Here is a 26,714-nt window from a genome sequence, read left to right as displayed (position 1 = left end):
AAATAAAATATCAATCGGATAAATTTTATTCTACAATTCATTTGTTATTTTTTGTTGGCATATGTTTGTATCGTATCCTATGAGAAAAAGTAAGCTATACTATCATATAATATATGTAACCTATAGTGAATGCGTAAATAGAAAGATTATTAAAATTTAAATTTTCCATTATAGGAGGAAATGCGTACTATGAATCCTACATAGCTAAATTCAATGTTTCTTAAATTCAAATTTTAAAACAAATAACTTGGTTAATTTTTGTTTTAGATTTTTTAGATATTTGCTCAGAGTTCCAGCAGCAAACCAAGCGATAAGAACGTGTAGTGAGTCACGTAGTGGTTGCTTTGACTCACATAGTTGTATTTACATTGAAGCCGCATATCGCGTGATTGGTCGGCTTGGTTGACGTACGTGTGTTGATGTTCCATCAAAACAAAGCACAGTCGCGCGTCTCACCGAGCATTCTATCACAGTGATTCGTTGTGAATGCGTCGTCCTTCGTTAACGTGTCTCGCGAAAGTGTTGGTCAACCACTCGTGTTTGTTTTAATCGTATTCTAAGTGAGTTAATGTGTGGATCCCAATGTCGTCCACAGGAAAATTCACCTCAGACGAGATCCTGGGCGGTAAGTAAATATTCGTTTCTTCGAACGACGCGAGCAGCTGTCTATCGAACGTTGCGGCCATTTCGCATGCCGCAGCTGACGCATAAACAAATGCGATCTTCCTTCCTTTTACGCTGTAGGCATATTTTTCTTTGCAAGGATACCTTATCTCAGATATTTTCTATAACAATAGCTGTTTTCTCTAAAATGAATGCGAGCGTATTATTGCATCGTTATCAATATAAAATAATGTAAATTTCAAAGATTTTGGCGCCATCATCTATTTGACTTTAAACTGGTCGTACCGGTGTTTTATTACAGAGCATTATCCGTGCCTAAAAATTTCACACGAGTCAATTATTTGCATTTATTTATCGTATGCTATTGTTTTTTATTGTAACTTGTATACTTGTAACAATTTCATCATTCGTAATTTTATTTTTATTTTGTTTAAAAAATTATACATATTTAAGACATTAACTGATGTTATATCATAGTATAAATACTTGTACCTACATAACTAAGGATATGGGACAGGCAGAACAATTGTGCCTCTTAGCTTAACTGACTCTTAAAAAATTATTGGACTCGAATGCGTTAAACGATACAAATTTGATATTTGTGAGGTCTGATTATGTTTTCATAATGAAGGAAGATAACTTCTGATCAATTTTATTTGTTTTGTATGTGTACACAATTTTATTCTAATTTTCAATAAAATCGGGGCGATTTTAATCAATTCAATTGGCTTAAAGTAAAATTTCGTTCATAAGAAAAAGCCATATATGAAAATTCTATTCTTCGGTGGACATCCATTAAAAGTCCTTGGAAAATGAATCGCTTTGTAACATCTGGTTGGCTGCTCACTTTGTGGTACAAGGGGGAAGCACAAAAGGGAAAGAACACATCAAGAAACATATTTATGTTTCACCGACGCTTATGAAGCTTTTGAACTCGACTTGGCCATATTTTAAACTTACTTTCAAAATATATAATAAATCAATTTTTCTTAACAATAAATTATAACAATTTAATTATATCAAACAATTTTGTAACAAATTAGAAATCGTTAAGAATTTTGGTTTAGGTTAGAAAAATCATGACTATTCCAACACGGTGTAAAATCCAAAATCGCGTTTCCATCAGCTCCGCTTAAAAATTGAGTCTCCTTAGTAATTCTCCAACGTCAAATCGCGTGGCGAACAATTGGGTCAGTGTTCTATAAAACGCTCGAGTCATTTAAATCAGTTCAAAAAGATTCAAACGAATATGACAGGCGGTTAAGTTCAAGAACATCTCTTGACTACGTATTTTCTTCCTATTCGGGATCGTCTATATATTATAAATCCAAACAGGTTGCTTTCATATAATTAAAGAAACGTGAATGTGATCGATGTTAGGAAAGCGTCGTCAACTTATTATCGTGACATAACCTCTTTTTCCCCGTTGCACATTCGTACGCTCAACAGGTATCTTTGTGTATAATTGAAAAGAAATAGGAATAGTTGAGACAAATATAGCGGATGTAAGTTAAAAGAGTTCATGGGACGATTAAACGCAAAACGAACAGCCGATACGGTATCCCGTTAGTGATTATCGCATCCTACAAAACAGTCTTTTCCAAGAACATCGAATGGCTTCAGACTTGATGTTATAGTTACGTGATCTTCCTCAGGAACGCAGCTAAGTGACGTCAGCCGTTCGATGCCACTTTCCTTGAAGAAGGTTGACCTGCGTTAAAAGCTATCCTAACATTAACAGTAACGTTCTGGAACGTGACTCAGCTCACGAGCGCATTGTCCCTACAGTGGTGAGCGTGACTGAAACTTTATACCTAGGAATTTATCTTTTCATCTAGGTAGGGTCGTCAGATAGGATCGTTCAGGTAGGACATCCCTCGATTAGTTTGTCTCTTATTTTAATTTGTACATTGTTAGAAATATGATTCTTATGCTTTTTTAACGTTATAATTTTTTTTATTTTTTTTACTATCATATTAAATTTCGCTTTAGATTTCTATGAAAAATATTATTCTAACAGATATCTGTAAATCTAATAGATATTATTTTATGTGCAATTTAGAGTCGAACAATAATTTGACAAAAGAGTATTTGAGACAATCTAATGCAAATTTATTCATTCACGAATAAACGTGCTTACAAATGGATCTTTTATTCATCCATATATAAACGTTCACTGTTAATTGTGAAAATAATAAGTATTATTGCATCCTGTGCATCAAGTTTTCTTTCGAACACAGCCCGAAGGAGATTTGTAATCGAAACTAAGGGTCTGTTCGTATGTAGCGTCGTTTGACTTTAGACGTTTGATTAAAATGACGGACCGATGAAAGGGGGTCACGTTCGCTTCTATTTTTAACCATAACGCTCGTTGGTGGACTTTAATTCAATTCATTAAGACCACCTACCCGCCGTGATTTCGTGGCACGTGACGCTTCCTGGCCATTTTCGTGCGTTCGTCTGGTCACTATCGGGATCCCTTTGTCATTTATGTTTTATATAAATTGACACGTTGTCGACATATTAATTCATTCTATACTAGTCGATTTTATTCTATGATTTTCTTACTAGAATAACAGTCTTTACTTTTAATAAGAGTACACCAGACATTAAAGAGAGCTGTCATGAAATATTGAAATATGGAATATTCATGGAAATCTTCTTAATTACAGAACTGAAAACTCAAATGAGTATCTTACTATGTATATATATACATTTGTTTATTTATTTATTTTGTTATATTACATATATAATACTACATATTATATCACACAATAAATATTACATATAACATAAATATATGAAAGAGAAAAAATGAAGAAGAAATATATAATCATTCTTTAATTTCAGTGAAATTTGATATTAATTTGACAAAAATATCAGATGTCCATAGACAAAGAAAGGGAAATTGAAACCCGTCATTTTGAGAGGTTCATGTCGCGGCTTTGTCATTAGTGTTCAGTGTTAACCCTTGCATTGCTTTATTATACCTATGTACACGATGCGAACAACAATTTTGTACTTCGATATACAAAAAATGCATTTTTTAATTTCAATAATGATATCAGATTAAATAACAAACCAAAATTGTCATTATTTATATATTTCTATTTCTATATTAGTTCTTTACCATTGTCTCAATCTAGGGAGAAACAAATTAAGTTGGTAGAAGGCAGATAAGGGTCAAGTCGGAAGCCATTAGCTACTCTTAATTGAACGTTCACTCGTCTTACGGAAGTCGAAGAACGATATCAAACACCAGTCGTCCCGGAAACGAATGAGCCTTTTTAAACGATATTTCTCAAGTTGAATATTACCGCGTCAACTGGATTGCGCGCTAACAAACATTAAGCTGCGCGCGCACCCTTTGATGATTAATGCGGTTCTCCGTGCAGATCCATCTGGAAAAAATTAATTCACTATCTCACCTAATTATCTTATCAACGTTATTTGAAGAAAATAGTATGACTGATTGTTTTATGACGTGAATGTATAGAGCTTAAGCGTAAAACGTCGGGGTATAAAGTCGATAATCGAATGCATAAGTAAGCGACTACGTCAAAGAGAGAGCATTTGCTTATCGTGCTTTAACTTCAAGCAGCAGCTTGTAAACCTTATCGTCGACGTTTGTTGACAAAAAATATCCGAGTGTTTTGTAAATTGGTCGCTCGGAGTACGCTAACAGGCGTCTTCTTTCGGTCATTCATGCATCTTTTGCCGTCGTTATTATACAATAGCGAGCATATAGATAGGGAAAGACCTTACACTCGATTCTGTTTAAATTAGTTTGTAATTATTCCCCGAGATACAAATTTGAAAGGTTTTTTATATTTATGATACTTTAAACTATTGTGAAATTTACAACAAATGTATTTTTAAATATTGTATTATAGAAATGAAATTTTTTATAAAGCAATTTGTTGGATTTACAAGAAATATATTTTTAAATTTTATTTTTTATATAAATATATAAAATACAATAGAAATGAAATCTTTCGTAATACAATAGAATACAATACAACACGCTCGTTGCTGCATCTTTCAACCATTTTTGGTACATGAAATTGCAGAAATTTTATTCCTTTCCGATATCAAAATTATCAAACAGCAAAAGATACACAGGGTAATAAACGCATTGAAATTACCAGATGTTTGAAAACGTAGATACAAAGGATTATATAATTTCCATATTGAGAATTATTGAGTTTTGTCCAACGATTACGTTATGCGAACGCTTGAGTAACGTTTCTAGAAAAAGTTATCCAGAGTTATTGTAACATAGTCAGATGATTTACATGTTTAATCGCGTATTATGATTACTATTAATATTCTTCGCAAGTGAATGTATTTGCGCAGGAAAATATCAAGAAGAGAGGCGGAGAAGAACCACGTTATTCTTTTTTGCGCGGTACATTCTGTAAAATCATCGCGATGCATTCGCTAAGTCAACACGTGTGACCTTGCTTTGCACGTGCTTATTTATTTCGATTAAACAGAGTAGCTTCTTTATGATACGTCTTGTGAAACGAATTTGATCGTTTTACCGCCTTCGTTGCTGTTTCTATATCTGATACTTGTCCCTTAAAGGGAAGCTTTCCAAAGTTTTCCAAAAGTTCTGCATGAAACTATCGATGGTTCTCAATTGAAACGTTTGCGGTAATAAGCAGTCAGCTACAATATTTAAATGTATTTATTGAAAGAAAAAGAAAGATATAGATTTGATATTCAAAAGGGCAGAAATTTATCTCTAATATTACTTGACTATGAATTTGTAATGCGTTAAAAAGTAATTTGATTTTTATTGATTTTGAATTGGTTCTTGTTGGTTCTCACTTCTCATTTAAATTTGGGAGAAACAAAGTTGCCTCCTTATTGCAGCAGTCTCTTTAATCACGTTCAGTGTGGTAGCTTGATGAAGCTATCGATCGTTCTCAATCGCGTTGGTAACTGAATTGCAGTATTAGAGGTTAAAAAAAATAAGTTAATCATATTCTGCGACAGCCGAGCGACGCTTCTTGTCCAATTTCTTCCTCCTTTTTGCCCGTAGTCCACTCAACTTGCTATATTTCGCTCGAATCTGGTGTCTAATGAAGTTCGATAACTCGATCAGCTGCCACAATCTGCTCATATTTATTCGGACCAGATCACGAGTATATACATAACGACAGTTCCTTATTTCTTCCAAATACACCTTATTCTTATAACACGGTTTAATCGCCATTTCCTCCCCCCCTCTCTTTCTTTTTCTTTGTTTATACATAAAAATTTAATTCCAATTAATTATAATCGTATTGACGTTTCAAGCGAACGAGAACGTGTGAACATTGCGGAATAAAAGACGATAAGAGAAGCAATCGTCGATTAAATTTGGTGTATACACCGAATGCAAAAGCTTTCGTTGTACACAAAGTTATCGTTATACATATTTGCCATTGGTGATAAAACGGATTATGCTTACATTGGGTTTATACTTGTACGCGTTTATGTATGCCACGATTTATCGCGTTACCACACACGCCTGGCGCAAAGTTAACAAAACAGAGTAGTAAATGATGTCATTCGATGACCGCCAGCTCGTCGCACTTTTTTAACCTGATAATTAAATCAGCTGTTTAAAAATCTTGCCGCTGAGTCCATTTACTATCGTTTTGATTTACACGTTGATTGAAAAATTAAATTTTGTGGATGATTTTTCTATAGCAAACATTCACATTCAGGTAAGACGAACAAATGAGAACGGATGAAAAAGATTTTGCTGTATGATTTATATTTCTACTTCTCGTATTGATTTAACAGATACTTGAGTTTTAAGAGTTCATTAATACAATGCAAATGAACGTTTAGTTTCTCCCTTCTAATTTCTGATCTATAACTAATTGAATGAAAGTTTTACGCCATATGATAGAGAACATAAGATTCTACAATTCTACTATCTTTGCTATTTATTTTTAGAACGTTCATAGTATAATAATAATTTATTGGTAGCCTTCTTTTATATTACGTAGAAACATAATTTAGTAGAATAAGAGGTTCTTCGTTATTGTGAATTCTGCTTCACATAGAACAATGTTGTAATTTGAAGCGTATAGAATTTCTCTTGTTTTCACACAAGATTTGCAATGCGTTATATTTTATCGGGGATAATAGGTAATGACTTAGAATACTCTATATCGTGCAACTTTGCTAAATTTCAGCAATTTCCTTGGTAATTTCAACGAAACATTAATTATACCTATATGAAAACCTATATGATCGTTCAATATACAATTTATTTCGACGATCAATTGAATTGGTATTTCACTGTAATTGTCTACCATTGCGTGAAGCGGTTGCGTTATTCAAGAGGCGTTCCTGTAATTCACTTAATTGGCGCATGCGGAAATGCGGATGCTGAGGAGAATTCACTGTTCCTTGAAATTCAAATAGACGACCCGTTAAGCGGTTTTAAAGCGGATGCATAGCGAAGAACAAAAATGTTGGCCAAATATCGACTTATTAAATTCGACGCGTTAATATTAGGTTGGCAACTAAGTGATTGCGGATTTTGTCAATACCACCTAATGACAAAATCTGCAATCACTTAGTTGCCAACCCAATACGTATTCTCGTTTATCGCTGTATGTTTGAAAAAGTAGATGAATGAAAAAATAGGACAGAGACGCTTGACGTTACTCTTTGAAGCTGTGCAATTAAGCACATTGCGTATAGTGCGTACAATCCCCGGTACGAAAATCTATCAAACGATCGAACGTAGATTTCACTTTTGTGAAAGCTGTGATTCTGGGTCCAAGAAATTTTTATCTTGTATCGAATATCGCGATTCGATAATTTTCTTTGAATACATAGAAGCGTCCCGAAATTGCATTGACTAAGAATTGGAACGCTGCATATCGTACCGACGTTTATATATAATTCATGTGTAAATATAATTCCAGTTTTTATTCTTTCTTTTCTTATTTGAGTCATAGATAAGGAGCAAAGGAGTGATGATGATTCACTAATTGGAAAATATACATACCATACGAGAATGTTTCTTTATTCCATCGTACACGTGACATTGTCAGCTAGTTGCGTAGAAACTAAATGGGAAATGTGGAAGAGAAACGTATTTCTAATGACTTACGAAAGTATCCGGTCACTTAGCATAGACAATCTTTATCTACATATTTAGTTATATAAAACACTTTGAAATGTTAATAGCATTCTAATGAAATGCGACTATCATGATTATATCGATAAGGTTCTGTTTTATCGTTCGTTTAATTACTGTGCTTGAACTTTCGAATTCTACGATTCTTATCCTATGTTCGTTATGAAGGTATTTAATAAATACAATTTTGATTGTAGAATTTGTTTCGAAGATAAGTTAAAGTGTTAAAATTGCAAACGCGAAGGAAAAGTCTAACATTGCCAATTTCAAAAAACAAGAGAAAAATAACGTGTAATCTTTCCATGCGTTTAAAAATATATTTCATCGTTTATTTGCGTTCAGTCACGTTCGCTGGAGTAGGTGCACGTATACGTTATTACTTCTAAAATGTTCTTCGTAATAAAAATTGGTAATAAAATTAAGTTAAATAAAAAGATTCCAAAATCAAATAATTCAGTTCTGGATCGTCATGGTCTTTAATGGTGCAATGAGTAAAAGTTAAATTATGCACATATTCTGTCGAAGAGGAACGAGTATCTAAATACTTTTGAACGATAGAGCACACAGATCCTAGAAATTGTCCGTGGCTTTCGATCACGGAATCGCTGTTAGATTTGCAAACAAAGAAATTGCACCCAGAAGATATTGTAGACTCGCCGATTTCCAGAATAATTGATAATAAATTACACGTTTTTTTCCGGAAATACAAGATAAATTTTGTATTATGACTGTGTTAAGTCATTCATGTATTCGTGTTCTCTAATGACGCAAAACGCTCTATATATGTATATATATATATGTATATACATACGTATACGTTAGGGAACGTCAAAGCTAACGAACCTTGGCCGTCAACCTCCTTGGTAATCGAGTCGATGATTCTTCGACAAATATTATCGCTTCATCGCGTTTTACATTTCTATAAACACTGTATCGACCAGGATATGTTAGACTTGTACCCGCTCTTACCAGGAAATCCTGTTTCCTTTGTTTTTACTGTTAGCGTGCGGGTTTCGATGGAAATATACGATTCTACGCCAAGTATCCTGTTTTCAGACTTTGATACTGTTTCAACGAATGTATTGTGTATCATGCAAATGAACGTTAGTATATCAACAAATAACTACGCAACAAGGAAATATCGTCTTTAAAGATCGATATAGGGACAAGAATATTCGTATGTATAGTAGGCAAGAATGCTTGCCGGTAAGAATATATGAAACAAACTCAACATTTAAAATGGAAAAGAGATTTTTTTATTTAATTTAAGATTAATCGGGAATATGTGAAATTTAACCCGTTGTCTTTTTATCATTTTTATTTTTATACAATTTGATATCGTTTTTCAAAAATAATTCTAGCTAATTTGGTAAAACGATTTGGTATATAATATGGTAAAACGAAGTGCCATAAAAATTTTTATACCTGTCATACGGATTTATTTCATGATTTTTATTTGTCCTTTTACAGAGTCATGGGTGGAATTGAATCCCGTGCCCGACAGGGTAACACCGTTACCGTTCAGTAGTGGCGGAGAAGAATATTTGCGACTTCTTAGGGAAGCGCAAAGGGATTCTCTGCCTTCGTCTGCTAGGCATTCTTTGGCATCTTCCCGTAGAGGCACGCCGAGAGATAGGTAAAATTATTTACTTTATTACTAGATTGCGGATATTTCTGCCTATTTATATTTTATAATCGCCAGACGCAATGTAATGTAAATTAGAACTTAAGCTAAAATTTCTGTTACAATTTATCGCGAGGAGTTTGAAAGCAACTTCCGAAAATTGATTATTTAAATTTTTCCATTGCAGTCATCAATATCTAATCTAATCTGATGAATACCATTCAATACAGGAATCAAGCAAATTTGTAATTCGATTAAATTTAATCTAAAAACTCCGAAACGTTGCTCGAGATGTCTAAAATTCATATTGTTCCTAATATGCTCCGAAACTCTATCGTGTTACGAATCTTTTTTTCTGAGACGACAAATCCCAACAGCCTGCGCTTGGGTCCTCGAAAAGGGCCATTAGAACAAGCCTGGTTTATCTTGTTCCTTGTGTACAAGTACGATGCAGCCGAGGAAGAAAAGAAAAAAAAGCATGAGTCAGATGCCGGTTCCGAAGAAAGCGAGGGAGAAATCTTTTTCTGGCCAGTTTCTTTGTGCTCGTAGGCGTTGGAACGTCTCAAGGACTATGGGCTGAAAGAGGAAGGAAAAGGCAAATAACCGCGTTTTCATCGTGACTCTGACTTGGCGTATAAATGAATTTTCCAAATCTTTTGTACGATTTTTCCTTGATGCCTGCGACGTTAGAAATTTGCACATTAAGGCTTTTCAAATGATTTAACAGTATTCTTAGACTCAGAATGAATACGCGGTGAATATAAAGCCGTGCTACAAATCAAATCAGGAAGTTTCTAATCAAATCATATCTTTGTTAGAAATAAACATACATCTAAATACGTTCAAACGTTAGCGTGTTGATTGTATCCTTAATCTTTACTATTTGCGACGTTCGATTTGAAGCGTGGCGCAAATAATCGATAAGCTCATCTATTATCATTTGTAGTTCCGCGTGAAATATAGAAAAAAAAACATGATACGATGCGGAGGTCATATGATCGAAAGTTATATTAGTGGACATCGAGTTATATTACCGATAAGAAAATCGGAGTCGAAATAAGTCAAGAAAATTCTTGTTATTTCTCTAACTTTCTATCAGAATAACGCTGTTTATTATATTTAATTCTTTCACGTTCAATATTGCGAATACACGACATCTTTACTTTAGTAACTTTCGTAGAAATCATGAAATAAATTTTTAGTAACATCTCTACTTTACTTTAGTACTTTAGTAAATCGTTAATTAATTAAGCAAAAATATGTATCCATTTTCGGGAAATTTGCTCTAAAATGTTAATCTATTGCACATGAAAATCTATTTTTCGTAACTGATCAAGAAACAATTTTTTTCACGGGCTAAACAAAAATTTAATTCTGCAAATTTATGGATCTGTCTTGCTGCTAAAACTTCTTAGCCGAAATCTGTTCAATTAAAAACTCGGAGCGCAAAAATATTGTGAATGCTCCATAAGTAATAAAAAAATGTGTAAAATTTGTGAAATCTTTTCTTACAGCCCAAAGAGTCCTCCGAACAGTCCGAACACAGAATTATCTACCGAAGATGAGCTCAAAGGAGTATATATAAATTACTGCTGCAACAAGGTCAGTTTCATAATCGATTTCTAATACCGTGTGCCTGTGTGGTTCACCATCACATAGGATTTTACGTATTCGTATTTCGTTCGTTCAATTGATCAAACTACATTCATCGTGGAATCGAGTCGAGTAATCTTTATTCAACAGCCAATTATACATCTAAACCTTGTTACGTAATATTCAATATATATCGTTTTAAGAATAATATAGCACGAGCGAAAAGTCATGTAAAAGAGATCGTGTAATTGTTACACCATTTCCTCTATGGCGCATGACTAAGTGAAGTATGTACTTCGAAATGGAGACCTGTGCAACTGGTTTTATCGAACGAAACAAAACAGGGGCTACACTTTCCATATAAGGTCTACGGATCAACGACTCTTTTAGCGTGCCCCTCCTAGCGTGCATTGTGGGTCATAGAACACGCGAGGTGCTTTATGCGAGTTCGTGGAAAACCGCGGTGTCTTCGTGTGCGGTGAATACCGAGCCTCTTTCGCATCGACGAAACTACGAAACGTAATTGAAGAGTTTAACGAGAAAGTGCTAAAGTTGACAGTTTTAAGAAAACTTACTCATCTTCGAAAAAGATATATATTTATACCATTTTACCACTGAATTTCTCAACTATAGAACACAATATGTATAGAAAACTTCAAGTTATTTACATGTTTATTATTTTGTTCATTCAAATTCTATGTAGACAAATCTATGTACAATCTATGTACAATCTATGTACAATCAATGTACAATCTATGTACAAATCTATATTCAAATCAGTACGATAACTGCAGCGAAGCTCTTTTTTATTGATGGTTTGTGCGACTTATTTATCCACGTCGATAAGGAGTCCTCGTGAAAGAACAGCTAACTATATACTATACTTTGCTATATTTTTCGAACTACGCGCAACTCGTTGGGAAAACATTGTTAATTGACAGGTATGCTCGCTAATTCGTCCTTGAGGAGGGAAATCAGTAAGGTTATCAGTGAAGTAAGATAGTGGAAAAATACGGAGTCGACGATGAGAATAATGACAAAAACAATCGGTGCGAGACAAGGGCAAAATGAGTTAGGTCGATAACGAGTCGCGAGAGGCGAGGATTTTCCATGAGTCAGTTGCCGGACCGTGTTTTTAACGCAAGCTCTCCGCCTTTATGTTCCACCGTCTCTCTTTGTAGAGACAAGGTCTTGAAAAGCTAAGCTGTGTTCTCGAGTCTTCTTTGAGAATCCTCGGTTTCTCGATTCAACCGCTTAGATAACGCATTAAAAATAGAATATCTTCAGAAGCTTCTGTTTTCCAGGCTCTGTACGTCTTATCTCCGATGCGACAGTCTTTTTCGTCTCCCGTTGTTCTCCTCGCCGAGTTTCACGATCTTTGAGCGTGTTGATTCGTTCGTCTTCGTTTCATTTCTATCAACGATCGTGTTGACAAGTGATAAAGTCAAGGTGAACGAACGACCTTGATATTCACAGCGACGAGAAAAATAATAGAAGGAAAGGAAATTGAAGAAAACATGCCTCTGTTGATTGGTACTGAGTCACGGAATCGAGACTCGACAGATTGCGCATTATTCGTAATCATAGGCAAGCGTTTTGCACCTACTATCGTAATCCACTTACAGATACCCAAGGATACCCGGATTCGAGACACCGGTTATAGTTTCATACTTTCGCAACTACGTATGTTTGTATACCGTTGGGAACCTTGGCAAACTTTTCATCGTGTCGTTATCGATCCTACTTTGCTTTTAAAGGAGAGACACGAGGAACGCATAGAAAGCATATCGCCAGTTTAACTGGAAGAATGACGCACGTAGAAAATCGTCACTTTTGAAATATTCTACAAAAATCAATCAAAATTCTAAAAGCTGTTCTGCAATTTTTGTAGCTATTATTTGTTGTGTAGATCGAGTATGATTCAAGCTGTTATTTCTTTTTTATCTAAATGCTATAATTTCATGAAATTTGTGGGAATTGAAATACTTTGTAACATCATGCTAACTATTTCTTTTTTTATTTTATTTTTAAATTATATAACTTCTTTTTGTGTCTCCAGTTTGAATAGCGAACTTCTGCAATGCATGCGTTGCTTTTGTATCCATTACTCTTTCGTATCGTGATAGAACAGTAATACTATGTTTATTCAATGATTCAGCGTCTATGCAAATTTTCTTATTGTCAAATGATCGAGTAATTCATAATTTCCTATTTTGAAATTTTTGTTATAAGCGTTCAAACAATTTAATGAGCTATTACACGAAACTCTAATGGATGCGAAGTCAAGTGGAATCAACCCGATAAACTAAACGCGTAAAAAGTTTCACGGTTTTACCAAAGAAAGAACACAGAAGTATACCGCTTTGCTGTGCTAGTTCGTTCACCTGAGTTTGTGTTTATTGATGTAACGCGCGTGTTCCGCTGTTACCGCGGACAGATCACGCGATCACAAACGAGCGAATCGGCGGCGTTCTCTGCGGTTACGCTTACGTGTCTCATCTTGGACAGAAACCGGTCCTCTCACGCGGTGTGCATTGCATTCGAGAAACGGGTTCCACTTCACGGTGAGTTAGCGAACGAGAAAATCACGAGGAGTAAGAAGGGAGACACTCGATATACGTAGCCGATGTACGATGTATTACGCTTCTATTGGATTAAGTCGAACAGCCGTTATGCTCATTCCAACCGAGCGCATTCGCGCTGTTCCGTGGAATGCAATAAATACAGGTATAAGCGAACGATTACGTATTAGAGAAATGCTCAATGATGATCTATCGTATGTAGCGTCGAACAGGTTTGCGCATATTTGACTTGCAATAAAAATAAACGAATAGAAATTTTAATTGACGAATCCCTCCAATTATTATGTTATTTTCGTTTTAGAAACAACGTAGGAAAAATTACTTTGTAACGAAGTTAAAAGATATTGGTTTCAAATAATTTCTTTAGTTGCTTTACTAATTTTATTTTAGATGTAACATAGGAAAAGAAATAGTATTTACATATGAGGTACTTCTGACTGTCTGTCTTAAATTACATAACTGCTCATTAAGTAAAATGTTTGAATTCTTTTCGACAAAAATAAAAATTCCTAGAGAATGAAGTTCGATGTCGAAATTCTGTTGCAAAGGATTCATGTTATAATGAAAGCGCTTCGAAAGATCAAAAATCCCAAGTTTCTTATGAGCACCTCGGTAAGTAAACTTCCATATATATATATTCGATTGTTCGTAAAATAATTGCGTAGAAAGTTAGCATTCGTGAATTCTCAGGAAATATAATACGGAAACGTGACGCGAAAAGGAGAACGTGCGATAAAAACTTCTCTAGAATTTGTTATGCGAGTGTCTTGTTGGTGTGTCGATGTGTTTTACTTGCAAGTCATTTTAAAGAGAAATTACATTTCCGAGCAGTACGATCTTTATCTAACTCCGTCAATCGTTCTTAAAATGAAATTCTAAAAGGTGTAAAATTTCTGTGTATGTAATTCTATAAAATGGAACAGAATTGTAAGTATTTATTTAGATCTTAATGCCTAACATAAAATAGCAAGTGTTATTTCAACATACCAATCCGTCTGCTGAACCGCGCACGTTCCACGGCCGTAGTTTATTTATATTTCTACTCTCGTTTATCGTGTACGAGCAGTATCCGTTTCGCTTGCTAATAAAAACCATCTTTCTATCCAGTCACCCTGTTTCGCGAAATAACTCTTCTCATGCTATATTGGGATACCAACAATTTCGTCATGGTTAAACCGAGAATGCAAATTCAAATCTTTATAGTTGTAACTAGACATGATTACCGTTTTAACCCAAATTAAACAAGTTGTATCTACCGTAAGAATTCATTTTTCTAGTTTAAATAACTGTAGTCCTTCTCAATGACATTTTACGTAAGAAGCTTCAAAATAATTTATTCTTGATTCCTGGTTTCATCCTCTAAATATTATAATTCTTGCATTCGTTATGTATTCTGCACGATCTTGAACATTTAAATTTTCAACAAATGCACAAGTATCTGCAGTCTGGTGGCACCGCATGATATTCGATCGTTCTCCATCGACTTCTAAAGTTTCCCCAGGATAATTTTTAATGGAAGACGAATTAGATTCCGGTTTGATTTCCAAGAGATTGCCCCGGTTGTCGCGATTAATTTCAAAAGAACCATTTCCAAGGTCTGCTAGTCGTTAATTGACTATTTCAGTGACGTTCTTCCTCCAACATTTTCTTGAAATATTACCAAAAAACTAATATCATATGAGACGAGCTTAGACGAGAGGAATAGGAGAGTGTCGATACTGTCTATAGTTATCACTCCGTTTTCTATGTGTACGATTTATTCTAAACATAAGATAGTTCTCGTCTTGTTCCTGGATTAAAACTATTTGATACTAAAGAAAAAATAAAAAAAAAAAAAGATAAAAAAACATCGTTAGTATTAAAGTGACGAGAGTTGAACGTTAGTTATCGAATTCAGGATTATGTTTCTCGGATTCTACTACCATTTTGCACGTTCTGTTGGCATGATATATGTACATTAGAAAAAAAGGTAATAAAGTAGATGTTTGATTTCGACGTTCGAAATAAAGCGACTTTCGTCGTGTATCTAAAAAAAAGTAGGACGTTCTGTTTTTTTCACGCTGCCGAGAATGAGCTGGATTTTACTCCTCTTAACAATGTTTTAATCGACAGTGACAAATTAATCCAGATTGCGATATACAGCAGATTAGTCAGCACAAAGGCGGTCAATTATAAGAAGGCGATTGAAGAGGAGGGATAAGGACCGTGCCAACTGTCACGTATACCATCCTGCACGATCGCATAAAATATTGCTACGTATGCGATCCCTGTCACGTTCCCGACAACGCATCGGTTATATATCAATGCAAATCATTTTTGATATCTTTTATGTTTAACGACAAAGGAAAAATTGATTTCGATAAACATGCAGCGTTCATTTTTATACCTTACAAAGATAAATGTTCTCGTTACCGATAAGATCAAATATATACGTTGCCAATAGATGTAAACATCAACTTTCTAAATTTTCTATGGGTCAATATCCACTCGAAGATTATTCAAAGTGCATTTGCTGCCGAGAGTTGATTGATAAGCATTTTAAGCTTCATTTGATATAGACTAGGAGCTGGCAGAAGCTAAACAGAAACAGTAATCCTCTCGTGATTTTCAGCTGAATCGACGTTGAATCATTCATACGAAGATTCACGATAAGTAAATTTTAATATTTAACGTGATCCACCTAAAATCAACTTGATAGTGGAATTAATCTGTAAAATACACATTAAACTTTTTTCCATGACTACCTGTCGTGTTAGATTTAAACGAAGAAGAGCTAGCTTGTTCTTATTAGACTCTGAAATTGCACGTAGCATAGTCTCGAGACAGAATAGAATAATGGAGCTATATACAGAAAGCGTAGCTCGTCATTGACCCTCTCGAGCCAGCGCTGCAAAGCTACACAGTGAAATGTTGTCGGTAGCTAAGGGTTTCCTCGTTGAATGAATCCGAAACACGCCGGCAGTGGACGTAATTCCCTATTATTACGTCCGCCAAAGGGAAGTAAGGGACGCGCCGAAGAAACTTATGGGCAATTGCAACTAGAAAAGACCCAGATAAAGCGTAGATCGCTTTTCAACGTCGCTGGTCAGTGGTTAGTGGTCTGTCTGTAAACCAATCCGAAAACGTTCCGACATAACGTGCTGCGTGATATCGAATGAATTCTTCGAATTTGGCCAAGCCAACTGCCATCCGCAGAGGACACAAAGTACGCGTGGCCTGCTTTTTCTTCGACCATATCGTACGTTCGTATTGATCCTTTTTCCGTTTCGAACTTGTACATCAATTGGAGTGTCGAAGTTTGATGCGCAGTTGCTTGAATTTTTTTTTGTTAAGTTAGTCTTCATTGTGGATTGAAATCATCAGAAGCTTTACGAATGGCTATTTGATTAATTTGAATGTAGAAAAAATTAATTTAGTTTAATTTTTTTTAATTAAAAAATAAAATTGTTTGTGTTTTATAGTACTTTACATTATTACTGCGACGTTAAAAATATTATAAACTATTATTTAATTTATTTATTTCGATTAATTCGCTTATGGTCAGCCATGTTTTCCCTTACTTCATAGCTTCAATAACAAGTCTAATGCCAGTCACCAATAAAACCCCCATAGTATTCAACGTGTTAAAGCAGGGGGATCGAAATACATTAATTTACACTCTATATAGTAACACGTTGTAGATTCTACAAATGCCGGAACAATGAAACGGAGTTTCCGCTTGAATCATGTTCTTAATTTTCAGCCATTAAGTATTTATGTATGCGAGAATGAAATTGGAGAAGCGATGCTCAGGAATATCTTTCGTTGCCACTTCTTTGCGAATGACCTGAATACCAAAGAGCACAGAGCGGCTCATATTGGTCTAAGCAGCACGGGGGCTGCCAGTCACTTATGGATGTAAATAAAATGAAATTTACTTTGGTTCAGTTTATTTTCATATGTATATTATCACTCATAAATATTTAGGTACCTAACATAATTTAATAAAAAAAGTCCATTATTATTACACTTTCAAAGCTATGGATTGCAGAACATTTTTCTACTGTTATTTGTTTATTACCTTTATTGTATGTTAAGACAAATATAATATTACAGTTAGTAAAAATACATATCACATACACATTGAAATAAGAAACAGTGCATTATATATGCCCAAATTTTCAAATTAATACGAGTCACCGTATATACCGTAAGCATTACAACTACTATAAAAATACATGCAGTCTTTTATTATACAAAATCGTTATCCTGAAGCCCTGAAGTATTATTAGCCATTCTTTGATTCGTCAATCTAGCTCAAGTCATGCGTGGGAAGATAAACAGTTTCGATTGCTTGTGCCATGCGATTATTTCTCGATGAAATCATCCGACGAAGACCCTTTTAAGGTCGTTCCTCGTGAGTCGTAACCTAGTTATAAGTCCTTGGTTCGCTTGCACATTGCAATGTTTATTCCAAGTGCGTTGAACTCGCGAGTTAACCTCGTATTTAATCATTTCTCTATCTGGATTCTATTTTTATCTCTAAAATAGAGTCACTGCATCGTTTACTAAATTCGGCTCGGTTCACGATAGTTTTATGTCTTGTGAAGTAAATTGTGTTTTTTTCGTGGAGCAATAAAAAGATCAACGCGAAGTTTCTACGAATAATTCTGCGTTCTAAATTAGTCCAATAGAAGGACAGAACACATTAGCACATTCACGAGAATTCAAAACTCTGGATCTTGTTTAGAGAGTAACAATGTCTTTGAGCGTAAATCTGGTTAGTATGAGTTGCGCTTATTCACATTCGAGATTTATTACGCATTACCTAAAACACTATTTCGAGAAATAGAATAGACGGTGCTTAGCAAACTCGTTGACGAACTTGGCAAAACATTTGGATAATTTGGATTTTGGATCATGGATAACAAACGCAAAATATCTATTATTATTTAGTATTGAAATATCTAGTTTTCGTCGTTGCTGCATGTCTTAATATTTCGTAATTTCATATGACATGTATCCATAAAAAATTTTGTGCCAAGTGTTCCAATATTTTTATGAGTCATTCTATGTTCCAACAAATTGTTCCGACAATATTTGTCCGACGTTTGTTTGAGCGAGCAAATATGGATGTAAATATGGGATGAGCATCTTTAATTTCAGAAGTCGCCTATATATTTAAATTATCGTATTATATGGGTTAGATTAGGATATACTATCAATCCAGTCGCAGTTAGTCTTTAACTCGAACTAAAGCTAAACTAAACCCAACTTAAACTTAACCTAAATCTATTCCAAACGTTAGAAACCTAATATACATTTGTACATGACTTGTCACGTAAAGACGAGCGGGGGACATATGTAAATAGATATACGAAAAGATTACTGAAAAGAGTATCGTTGATAATATACCTTAAGTCGATGAAAATCCGCGAGGCCACATTTTTGCATAATTACCGTAACTTATTGCCACAATGAATATATAATTATATATTTTGCCACAACATAATTATATTGATAGTAATTCAAGTGTCATCCACTTTATTGCATGATTCATTCGAATGAATGCGCAAATCACTTTCCTTTTTAAAGTAGCTGAATTGTTTACAAACAGACGTACGCCTTGTTTGATACGCATTATAGTATACATATGTATATCGTAATATAGTGATACGACAGTTGCGCTCGTGACGTGATTGGCTGATTGCCTGGCAAGTTATCCTTGGCTATTCTTCGAGTCATTCACAGATAAGCGGTGTATAAGTATTTCACTGAAATGTGAATCGTGACACAAGTACTTCTTCCATTTTTATTTCCTCTTATGTTTCAGTAATTCTATAATTTTATTTACTCTTGGATAAACATTTTTAATTGAAGCTAAAATTATTCAAGTACCCGAGTTTTACGATAAGACGATACTCTTTTGCTTTTTTTTTTTACACTGATATTTAATATCGTATCAACTACCAACTAACGACGAACATTATATTTAGTAATTTATTGAGCAATTTGGTTTCCTTGATGAACTCTGGTAAATCGAGGTCTTTTTGTGTTCTAAATTATCTTCGACGTTGTATTTCGGGTAATTTAAAATCAGGTCATACTGTTAGCAGTAAGTCGTATTGTATGAAACAGGTTCTCTCGGCAACAGATACGAATGTATGAATCCGAGAATGTTCTATTCTGTAATATGCGTATGCAGATGATAGTTACTTGATCCCTCAAGGTAATTGTCTTCTGTCATTCCCGAAAAGGTTCTTATCTTCGAATAATAGACAATAATAGACAATAATAGACAATAATAGACAACATCGATAATAGACAACCATTCTTTAACGTTTGTCGCTGTTTATCCCTTGTTGTTAGAAATTTTTTCTCATTAGGTTATTTTCTCGTAGGGTCGTTGACAACGATCGTTGGATAAATATACTCTATTTTTTTCATTTCCGCGACAATGATTCACTGCGACTGTAAAGCAAAAGTATTTGATCCGCTTGTGCAAGGAAAGCGTGATTGATTTATAGCGGTTAACGAGTTCTCATACACAGATACAAGTCTGATCTTAGTGATTTTTGAATTAGATACGTTGCGTAGTGGAAAATCAAACATCTGGCATTATGTTGCTCGTGTGAAGATTCTCGTTTGGTAAACTGATCCTCGGCTTCAATTGACGGTCAACGTAGAAGTCGCGAGTATCTTCAATTTCATCATACTATAGAGGATTCATTTGTCTGTATTGCTTAAACACTTTTAAATCGGATTACCAGGGATTACTGGGACAACTCGTAGTGAAGCCAGATGCGACGCTCTTTATTCATAAGAATATTCTTTTCGTACGACCAAAAGATTCAGCAAATCTTTAAATATCGTCCGTTCCTTTTTCTCTGCGCAGGAAGCTGCTGAGCTTTTGGAGAAGAACACCGATTGGATTTACGAATGGAGCTCGCGTCCAGATCAAGCACCGCCGAAGTAAGAAAATATTCGACTTTTGACTCTTTGACAGTGTAATGAAATAACGAAGAATTCAGAATGAACGATTTATCTGTTTATCTTTGAGATTTCCTGCATTTAAGAGTATGACAAGAAGAATATACGGTTATAAATAATTTCATAAGAAATAAAAAATAAATAAAAGTATTATTAAATTAAATAATTTCATAGGAAATACATAGTTTAGATATAATGATGTTTAAGATGTTAACTTGTATTATATTTGATTGCTGACTCGAATCATTCTCGGGTTACATTGTTAAAGTTACATTGTTAATTAATACTTGAGTGACAGAGGACATTCGATCATGCAGCAGGTTGCTTATCGATTCTTTTTTTTTTTACTACAGAGATTGGAAGTTCAAGCATCCTCAGGGAGTGAATAAAAAGAAATCTTATAGCATTCGTACGACAAAAGTGGGCAAGGTTGGGTTGTTCTCAAAAGAGGTCCTTTATACTCTTTTTATCACAAACATTCTCTCTGTCTTGGTTGGAGCTGGCCTGGGGTAAGAGAATCTTCCTAAAACATATATCTAAATCTTTTCCCTAAAAGTAAGCATAGACAAATGGAACACTTTTAAAACGATGTATCGTTGTTTTAGGGTTTGGTTGTCCAGGCGAGGATCGATAACGTCCAGCGTAACCATCGAATGAAAGAAAAGAACAGTTCAGGGACGCAAGAGTCAGGATTGCTGCGCTAGAGTTTGCAAGAAAACGGAGTAATGGATTGTCGTTTATGTGGAGCCGTTAGAAAGACTGAAATGCCAAGAGATAAAGGGTCGATTGAGCCTAACGAAACACGCAACATATTGTTTCGATTACCACAATTTAATATTAGCACTTTTTATTCTATTCTTCCTTGTCCGAAAGAATCTTAACGGTATACTTATTGAAACGCCGTATTATTGTGTAAAGTATAAGTCATTTGCGATTATATGATTAAACAAGAAAACGATAAAAAAAAGAAAAAGATACGAAGAAAAGAAAAAAAATTATAATATGATTTATATATTTAGTGTTGTTGAAAAGGTGAAGAATGTCCATTTTATACCGTTTGTAATGCGTTTCTATCAGTGATAGTCTATAGGTATAGCCTGGGTAGTATTTATCGATAATAATAATTATTAGTCGTTAATTGAACAAAAAATAAAGGTTTGAAAGAAAGAGAGAGAAAGAGAGAAGAACGTAATACAGAATGTTTGCGCAAGAGATTTATCGTTTTATGTATGAAAATAATCCAAGAAGATTAATCTATGAAACATAAGAAAAAGCAGGGAGGCTTTTTGCAGTGAGAGAACAATATACACATAGTAACAGATACACCTCCGTTTAGATTACGAATGTCCTACTGTATTGAGTTTTGTGTTGGTATATCGAATACCATTATTTTTTGGGCGAATCCGAAAAAGTGTCTTTTGCCATTTATTTCGGAGCGCAATGTGATAGAAAAAGTAGGCGTTGTATTTAATTAATGGAAATTCATCTTTTTATAAAATTGCAAGCAGCGACTTATAAATTTTAATAACGTATGATACAGTTGCTTAAGTAACTGAGAAAAGTTAATAATTATCGTTCGATTCTCATACCTTTTGATTTTGTAAAGTTAAGATTCTAACGATGGTGTATAGGAAAGAGTATAATACAGCATATTCTTAGTTTTTAATTATCGGTTCGTTACCAATTAAATGCCGAATTGATTATTTGAATACAATCATTTGTTGATTGGTATTTCTTTGATTTTAGGTATGTATAGTGTATGTTTTGAATATCTGACGGTAATTTTATACGGCATAAATAATTTGATATTTAACAATGGATAAGGATTTTTGGAAAATGATAATAAGCAGTAAAAATGATAAAAAAAAAGAATATAAAAATAAGGTAAAGTGTAATATTGTATGATTCGATAAATTTTATTTGTAATCGAAGAAATCGTCTGTAACTTTCGTATTCCAAGGTCTTTAGAAGGGTTTGAGTTTTTATTTCATTGAAAGATAAGCATATTATTAATTCATAATTTTATGTGTTAAAGAAAGTTACAATTTTTTCGTATAGTTAATATACGAGTCGCTTTGCGTAATAGCACAATGTGTGATTTGTATTCGACTATTACGAAATAAAAGACTCGATATTAATCGTATCGCGTTGACGATTTTCCGATATAACGTTTTTCACAGAATATGATATAAATATACATATATACATATGTATTAAGTGTAAGATGCTGTATATTATAAGAATAATACGTAATCAATGTAAGTAGAAATTAGAATTGCAAGTCTTTTGTATTTTCAATATAATTCTATATATTCTACATGCAAATTATTGTTTTTGAAAACCCACAAAACTGAAATTACACAAGCATATGTTATTATCGGTTTTTTTTTTTTTTAAATATCTGTCACAATATGTCATCAATTACCTTCCATTCGTTAGGGTTACACCAATCAACTCTACAAAATGTAACGGCAAAAAAAAAAAAAATAGAAATTCCCCGAAAAAATGAATGTCCAGAAGAAATTTTTTAATCATTCATAACTTCGCACCATCAACAAAATAATCGTAACGCAATAGCCTCAAACGAATAGCTTTCTCTTGAGCATGACGGATTACGATGATGCGAATGTTAACGAGAAGAACATGAAGATTTTCATCAGAATTCTTCCAGTTGAGAGACCGTGTAAATCGTGCGTGAGAATCGACATGGGACGCAAGGTAATGAAATTTCTCTTCCACCTGAGATATGACTATTCTCTTCGATAATTGGATATTAGAAAGGAACAATTTTTTCCTCACTCGATGCAGAAGGTCTACGTACGATGTCTACAAGAAATGCAACCAAATAGAATAGCCGTTTCGAAGAAACCAACTTACTGGTGCTTTCAAACCGATGGGATATTTTGTGACTCTTCGCAAGAAGAGGTTTACCACGTTACAACCGAAGACCTTGCGCCAAAGTAAAGAAAGATGTACAGCTGCTCATGAAAGTATTTAGACATTTATCATAGAATCATTTCGTGAATATATTACGTGTGTTTCATAAAAACGCATTAAAGGTAAAATCCTTATAATATTTAATAACTAAACAACCTTCTACTTAAACATCATTTTTGTAATTATCTTTAAAAAAAAGTATGAAATTGCATATAAATTACTAGTTTAGTGATCATGATAGTCGTATCATGTATACGTGTCATAAAAGTCTTTTATATAAGATACATGATACGTTAATATGATGTTTCTGTTAGTGTTCCAACACTTTCACGAGTCACTGTGTTACCTTCTGGTTAATGCTGTTCGAGACTTCCGTTATAGACTATCGAGTTAATAATTTTTCAAATAACGGACGTCTTAAACGGTATCGATTATAAACAAGAAGTATATATAATATATAGTCGAAGAACCGCAATTTAAGAATTTTAGACGGTGTGAGCTGTATTTTGATGGGCTACGGACAAAGTGGTTCAGGAAAGAGTTTCACCATGAGCGGTCTAAGAAACAACTGGGAAGTACGATTATGTCGAATATTTTGTATTTTCGATTTTAAGGAGCTCTTAACAAAGACAATTCTTCTCAGAGTTCATGACTTTTTACATAATTTTAAATATGACGAATTTAAAAGAGAGAAATTAAAGATCCTAGAATATTCTTTCTCTTTCCCGAAGAAGAGAAATCTAGACGAGGATCGTTTTTGCTATGAGTTCATCAAATGTGCAAACACAGTGATGACATTCGTTTTCTCAGCACAGAGGCCTGGTCACTCGACTTCTGTCCCGAATGTTCGCTGAAAAAGCGAACAGAACGGAAGTCAGCAAGATAGAGTACCGTGTCAGTTTTATCGAGTTGTACGGGAAAGAGGCGAGAGATTTACTGGTCTCTGACACGGATAACAATAAAGTCAAGATAAACGATCGAGAACCCTTCAAGGTGTTATAAAATATTTTACGAAAAAATGCGACGAGACGTCCGATAGAATTTTAGTGAGAAAAATTCCAGGATATCTCCGTGGTGTGCATGGATAACGAAAGAGAAGGTTTGAAGAGGATTTTCGAAGGGGAAGTCAGAAGATCGATTGCGAAACAATCGGCTTATCCGGCGTCTCATTTAGCCACGTCTGTGATTACTTTTCACGTGTCTAACACGAGCCTAATTACATCCTGGGGCATTGTAACCACAGCCAAAGTAATTGTTCGACTCTGATCCGACTACAAACTTTACGAGGCGAGGCATTGAGAGTCGTAGAACTTCAAATGCTTGCTCGTTAATCTCGCTTTAATCTTCGAAAGTCATCGTAGAAGGAAATCGCGATATTATCGATGAAATTTCACTGCATTTGCATTTTTTCATTTTAGATATCAATAAGTTCGATCGAATCCAATTATCCTGTAGTATTGAGATATAATTTTCGCACGACGTAAAGTTTTAACCTGACGATAGTCTTTAATGATTAACCCTTTGAGTGCTGAGTACTCGCGGCCTATGTCGTCCGTACGGACGGCGCGCGTCTAGCGCTGACGATCGCTGTGGACGGAATACTTTTTCGCTAGACTGAACTCTGTTGATTGACTATTCAAAGCGCAAATCGTAATAAATTATAGTAATTCTTTTGCACGAGATTAAATGATTCAAGAGCGTTATTTTTTAATTATTTTTAATTATTTAATATAAACATTGAAATTTACAGTTAATTAGAATTTGGGTAATAAACTAGAAAACAATAAACTAGAAAACTAAATTTAGTAAATATAACACAAGTTAATAATTTAGTTGTGTGTGAAAAATTCATTGCTTGAGAAAACTAAAAAAACCAGATGTAGAGTTTTCTTACAAGTGGTGACCACTTCAACAATAACGAGGCACTATTGGCATTTGTTTACTGCCGTAAGAAATGCATTTATATTTATTTCACACAAACGTAATAGTATTACTTCTGCGTAGGTGCTCGGAAAAATTGAAAAACCCATACATGCGTCCTTAGTCCATGCCGGGCACTTACAGAAAACGCATATATATGTCCTTAGTCCACACCGATAGCTTTCGCCAGACACCTATATGCACCCATAGCACTCAAAGGGTTAATTAGGGATTTAATTAAAACGTTAGGTACATATCGTGGAAACAGCTGGTACAGGAACAGTAGGAAGAAATAATTGTGGAAAACCGGCCGTGGATATAGGTGTGGCGAATTTAATGAAGAGTGAGCTCGAGCAATTCTTTTCGTATGTAGGAAGATCAAGATCATCCGTCGTTAACGTAATACGCTCCAGTAATTTGCTGAAAATTTTGGGAAATACTCTTTTGGTTTCTTCCATAATACGGTATTCAAAATTTCATTTGTATCATAAATTTCAAGCCGCGGTATATAATGTAATTAAAATAGGTTGATATCTCACATTCGGATCACAAGAGAAGATCTTGACATCACATTGTCGACTTTAAAATTCACTGCTAAAATTGCAAGATTAAAACCGGTCAGGATAAAAGAAGATATTAAACATCAATCAGATTTGATAGTGCATAGGCTCCGAGAGGATGTTAATGCTTTGAAGAAGGAACTGATGTTGAACGATATGCTTCTGCATCAAGAAGCATACATGAATATCTCGAAGGCCCGGATGGAACAGATTAATCGGAGTATTCTTCTATTTTTAAACGGCAAGATTTCGGATTTTACGTTGTTTAGTGTATCTCAGGCTCAAGTATTGCTAAAGAATATCAAGGATCTATATAACAGGTTGCATGATCTGTGTTATCTATGGGATAATTTTGGGTTCGATTTCTAAATGATTGAATTGTTAGATTAAGCGTCAAGGAAGTTGAAGTTGACAAGTTAAAGGAGACGTACGAGGGTTTAGTGAAAAGTATAGAGGATGCTACTTCAGCAGAAAATCTACTTAAGGTTTGATTATGAGATTAATAAGATTGCGAATATTTATGCAACAATTTATAGTTTTTAAATATAACTAAAGAAATGAAAACACACGACACAAGGAACACACAAAAACATGATGTGCGCATCTTCACACTTTTTCAAATTTCAAATCCGTAGTCTATTAATAAATTATTTTTTATAGTTCATTCGTGCTATGTATATCGAAATATTTACAGGAAATTGAATTATCCGATGATGAAGTCAGTAAACGGAAACGAGTTAGGAGTTCCGCAGAAG

At 34.4% G+C, this 26,714-nt stretch overlaps 1 protein-coding gene across 1 annotated transcript; it reads left to right on the top strand.

The window, feature by feature from the left end:
* Window positions 1-435: 435 nt before the first annotated feature.
* Window positions 436-22,859, top strand: LOC100649035 (BCL2/adenovirus E1B 19 kDa protein-interacting protein 3). Its single transcript, XM_003401234.4, has 6 exons — window positions 436-625; window positions 9,245-9,410; window positions 10,913-11,000; window positions 20,448-20,524; window positions 20,896-21,051; window positions 21,148-22,859. The coding sequence occupies exons 1-6, from the start codon at window positions 583-585 to the stop codon at window positions 21,197-21,199; spliced, it is 582 nt and encodes a 193-aa protein (XP_003401282.1). The 5' UTR covers window positions 436-582; the 3' UTR covers window positions 21,200-22,859.
* Window positions 22,860-26,714: the final 3,855 nt, after the last annotated feature.

The sequence above is a fragment of the Bombus terrestris genome, chromosome 15 (assembly GCF_910591885.1).
Source record: "Bombus terrestris chromosome 15, iyBomTerr1.2, whole genome shotgun sequence".
NCBI classification, from domain to species: Eukaryota; Metazoa; Arthropoda; class Insecta; order Hymenoptera; family Apidae; genus Bombus; species Bombus terrestris.
The sequence above is the reverse complement of the archived record's forward strand: the minus strand, read 5'-3'. Positions and strand labels throughout refer to the sequence as shown.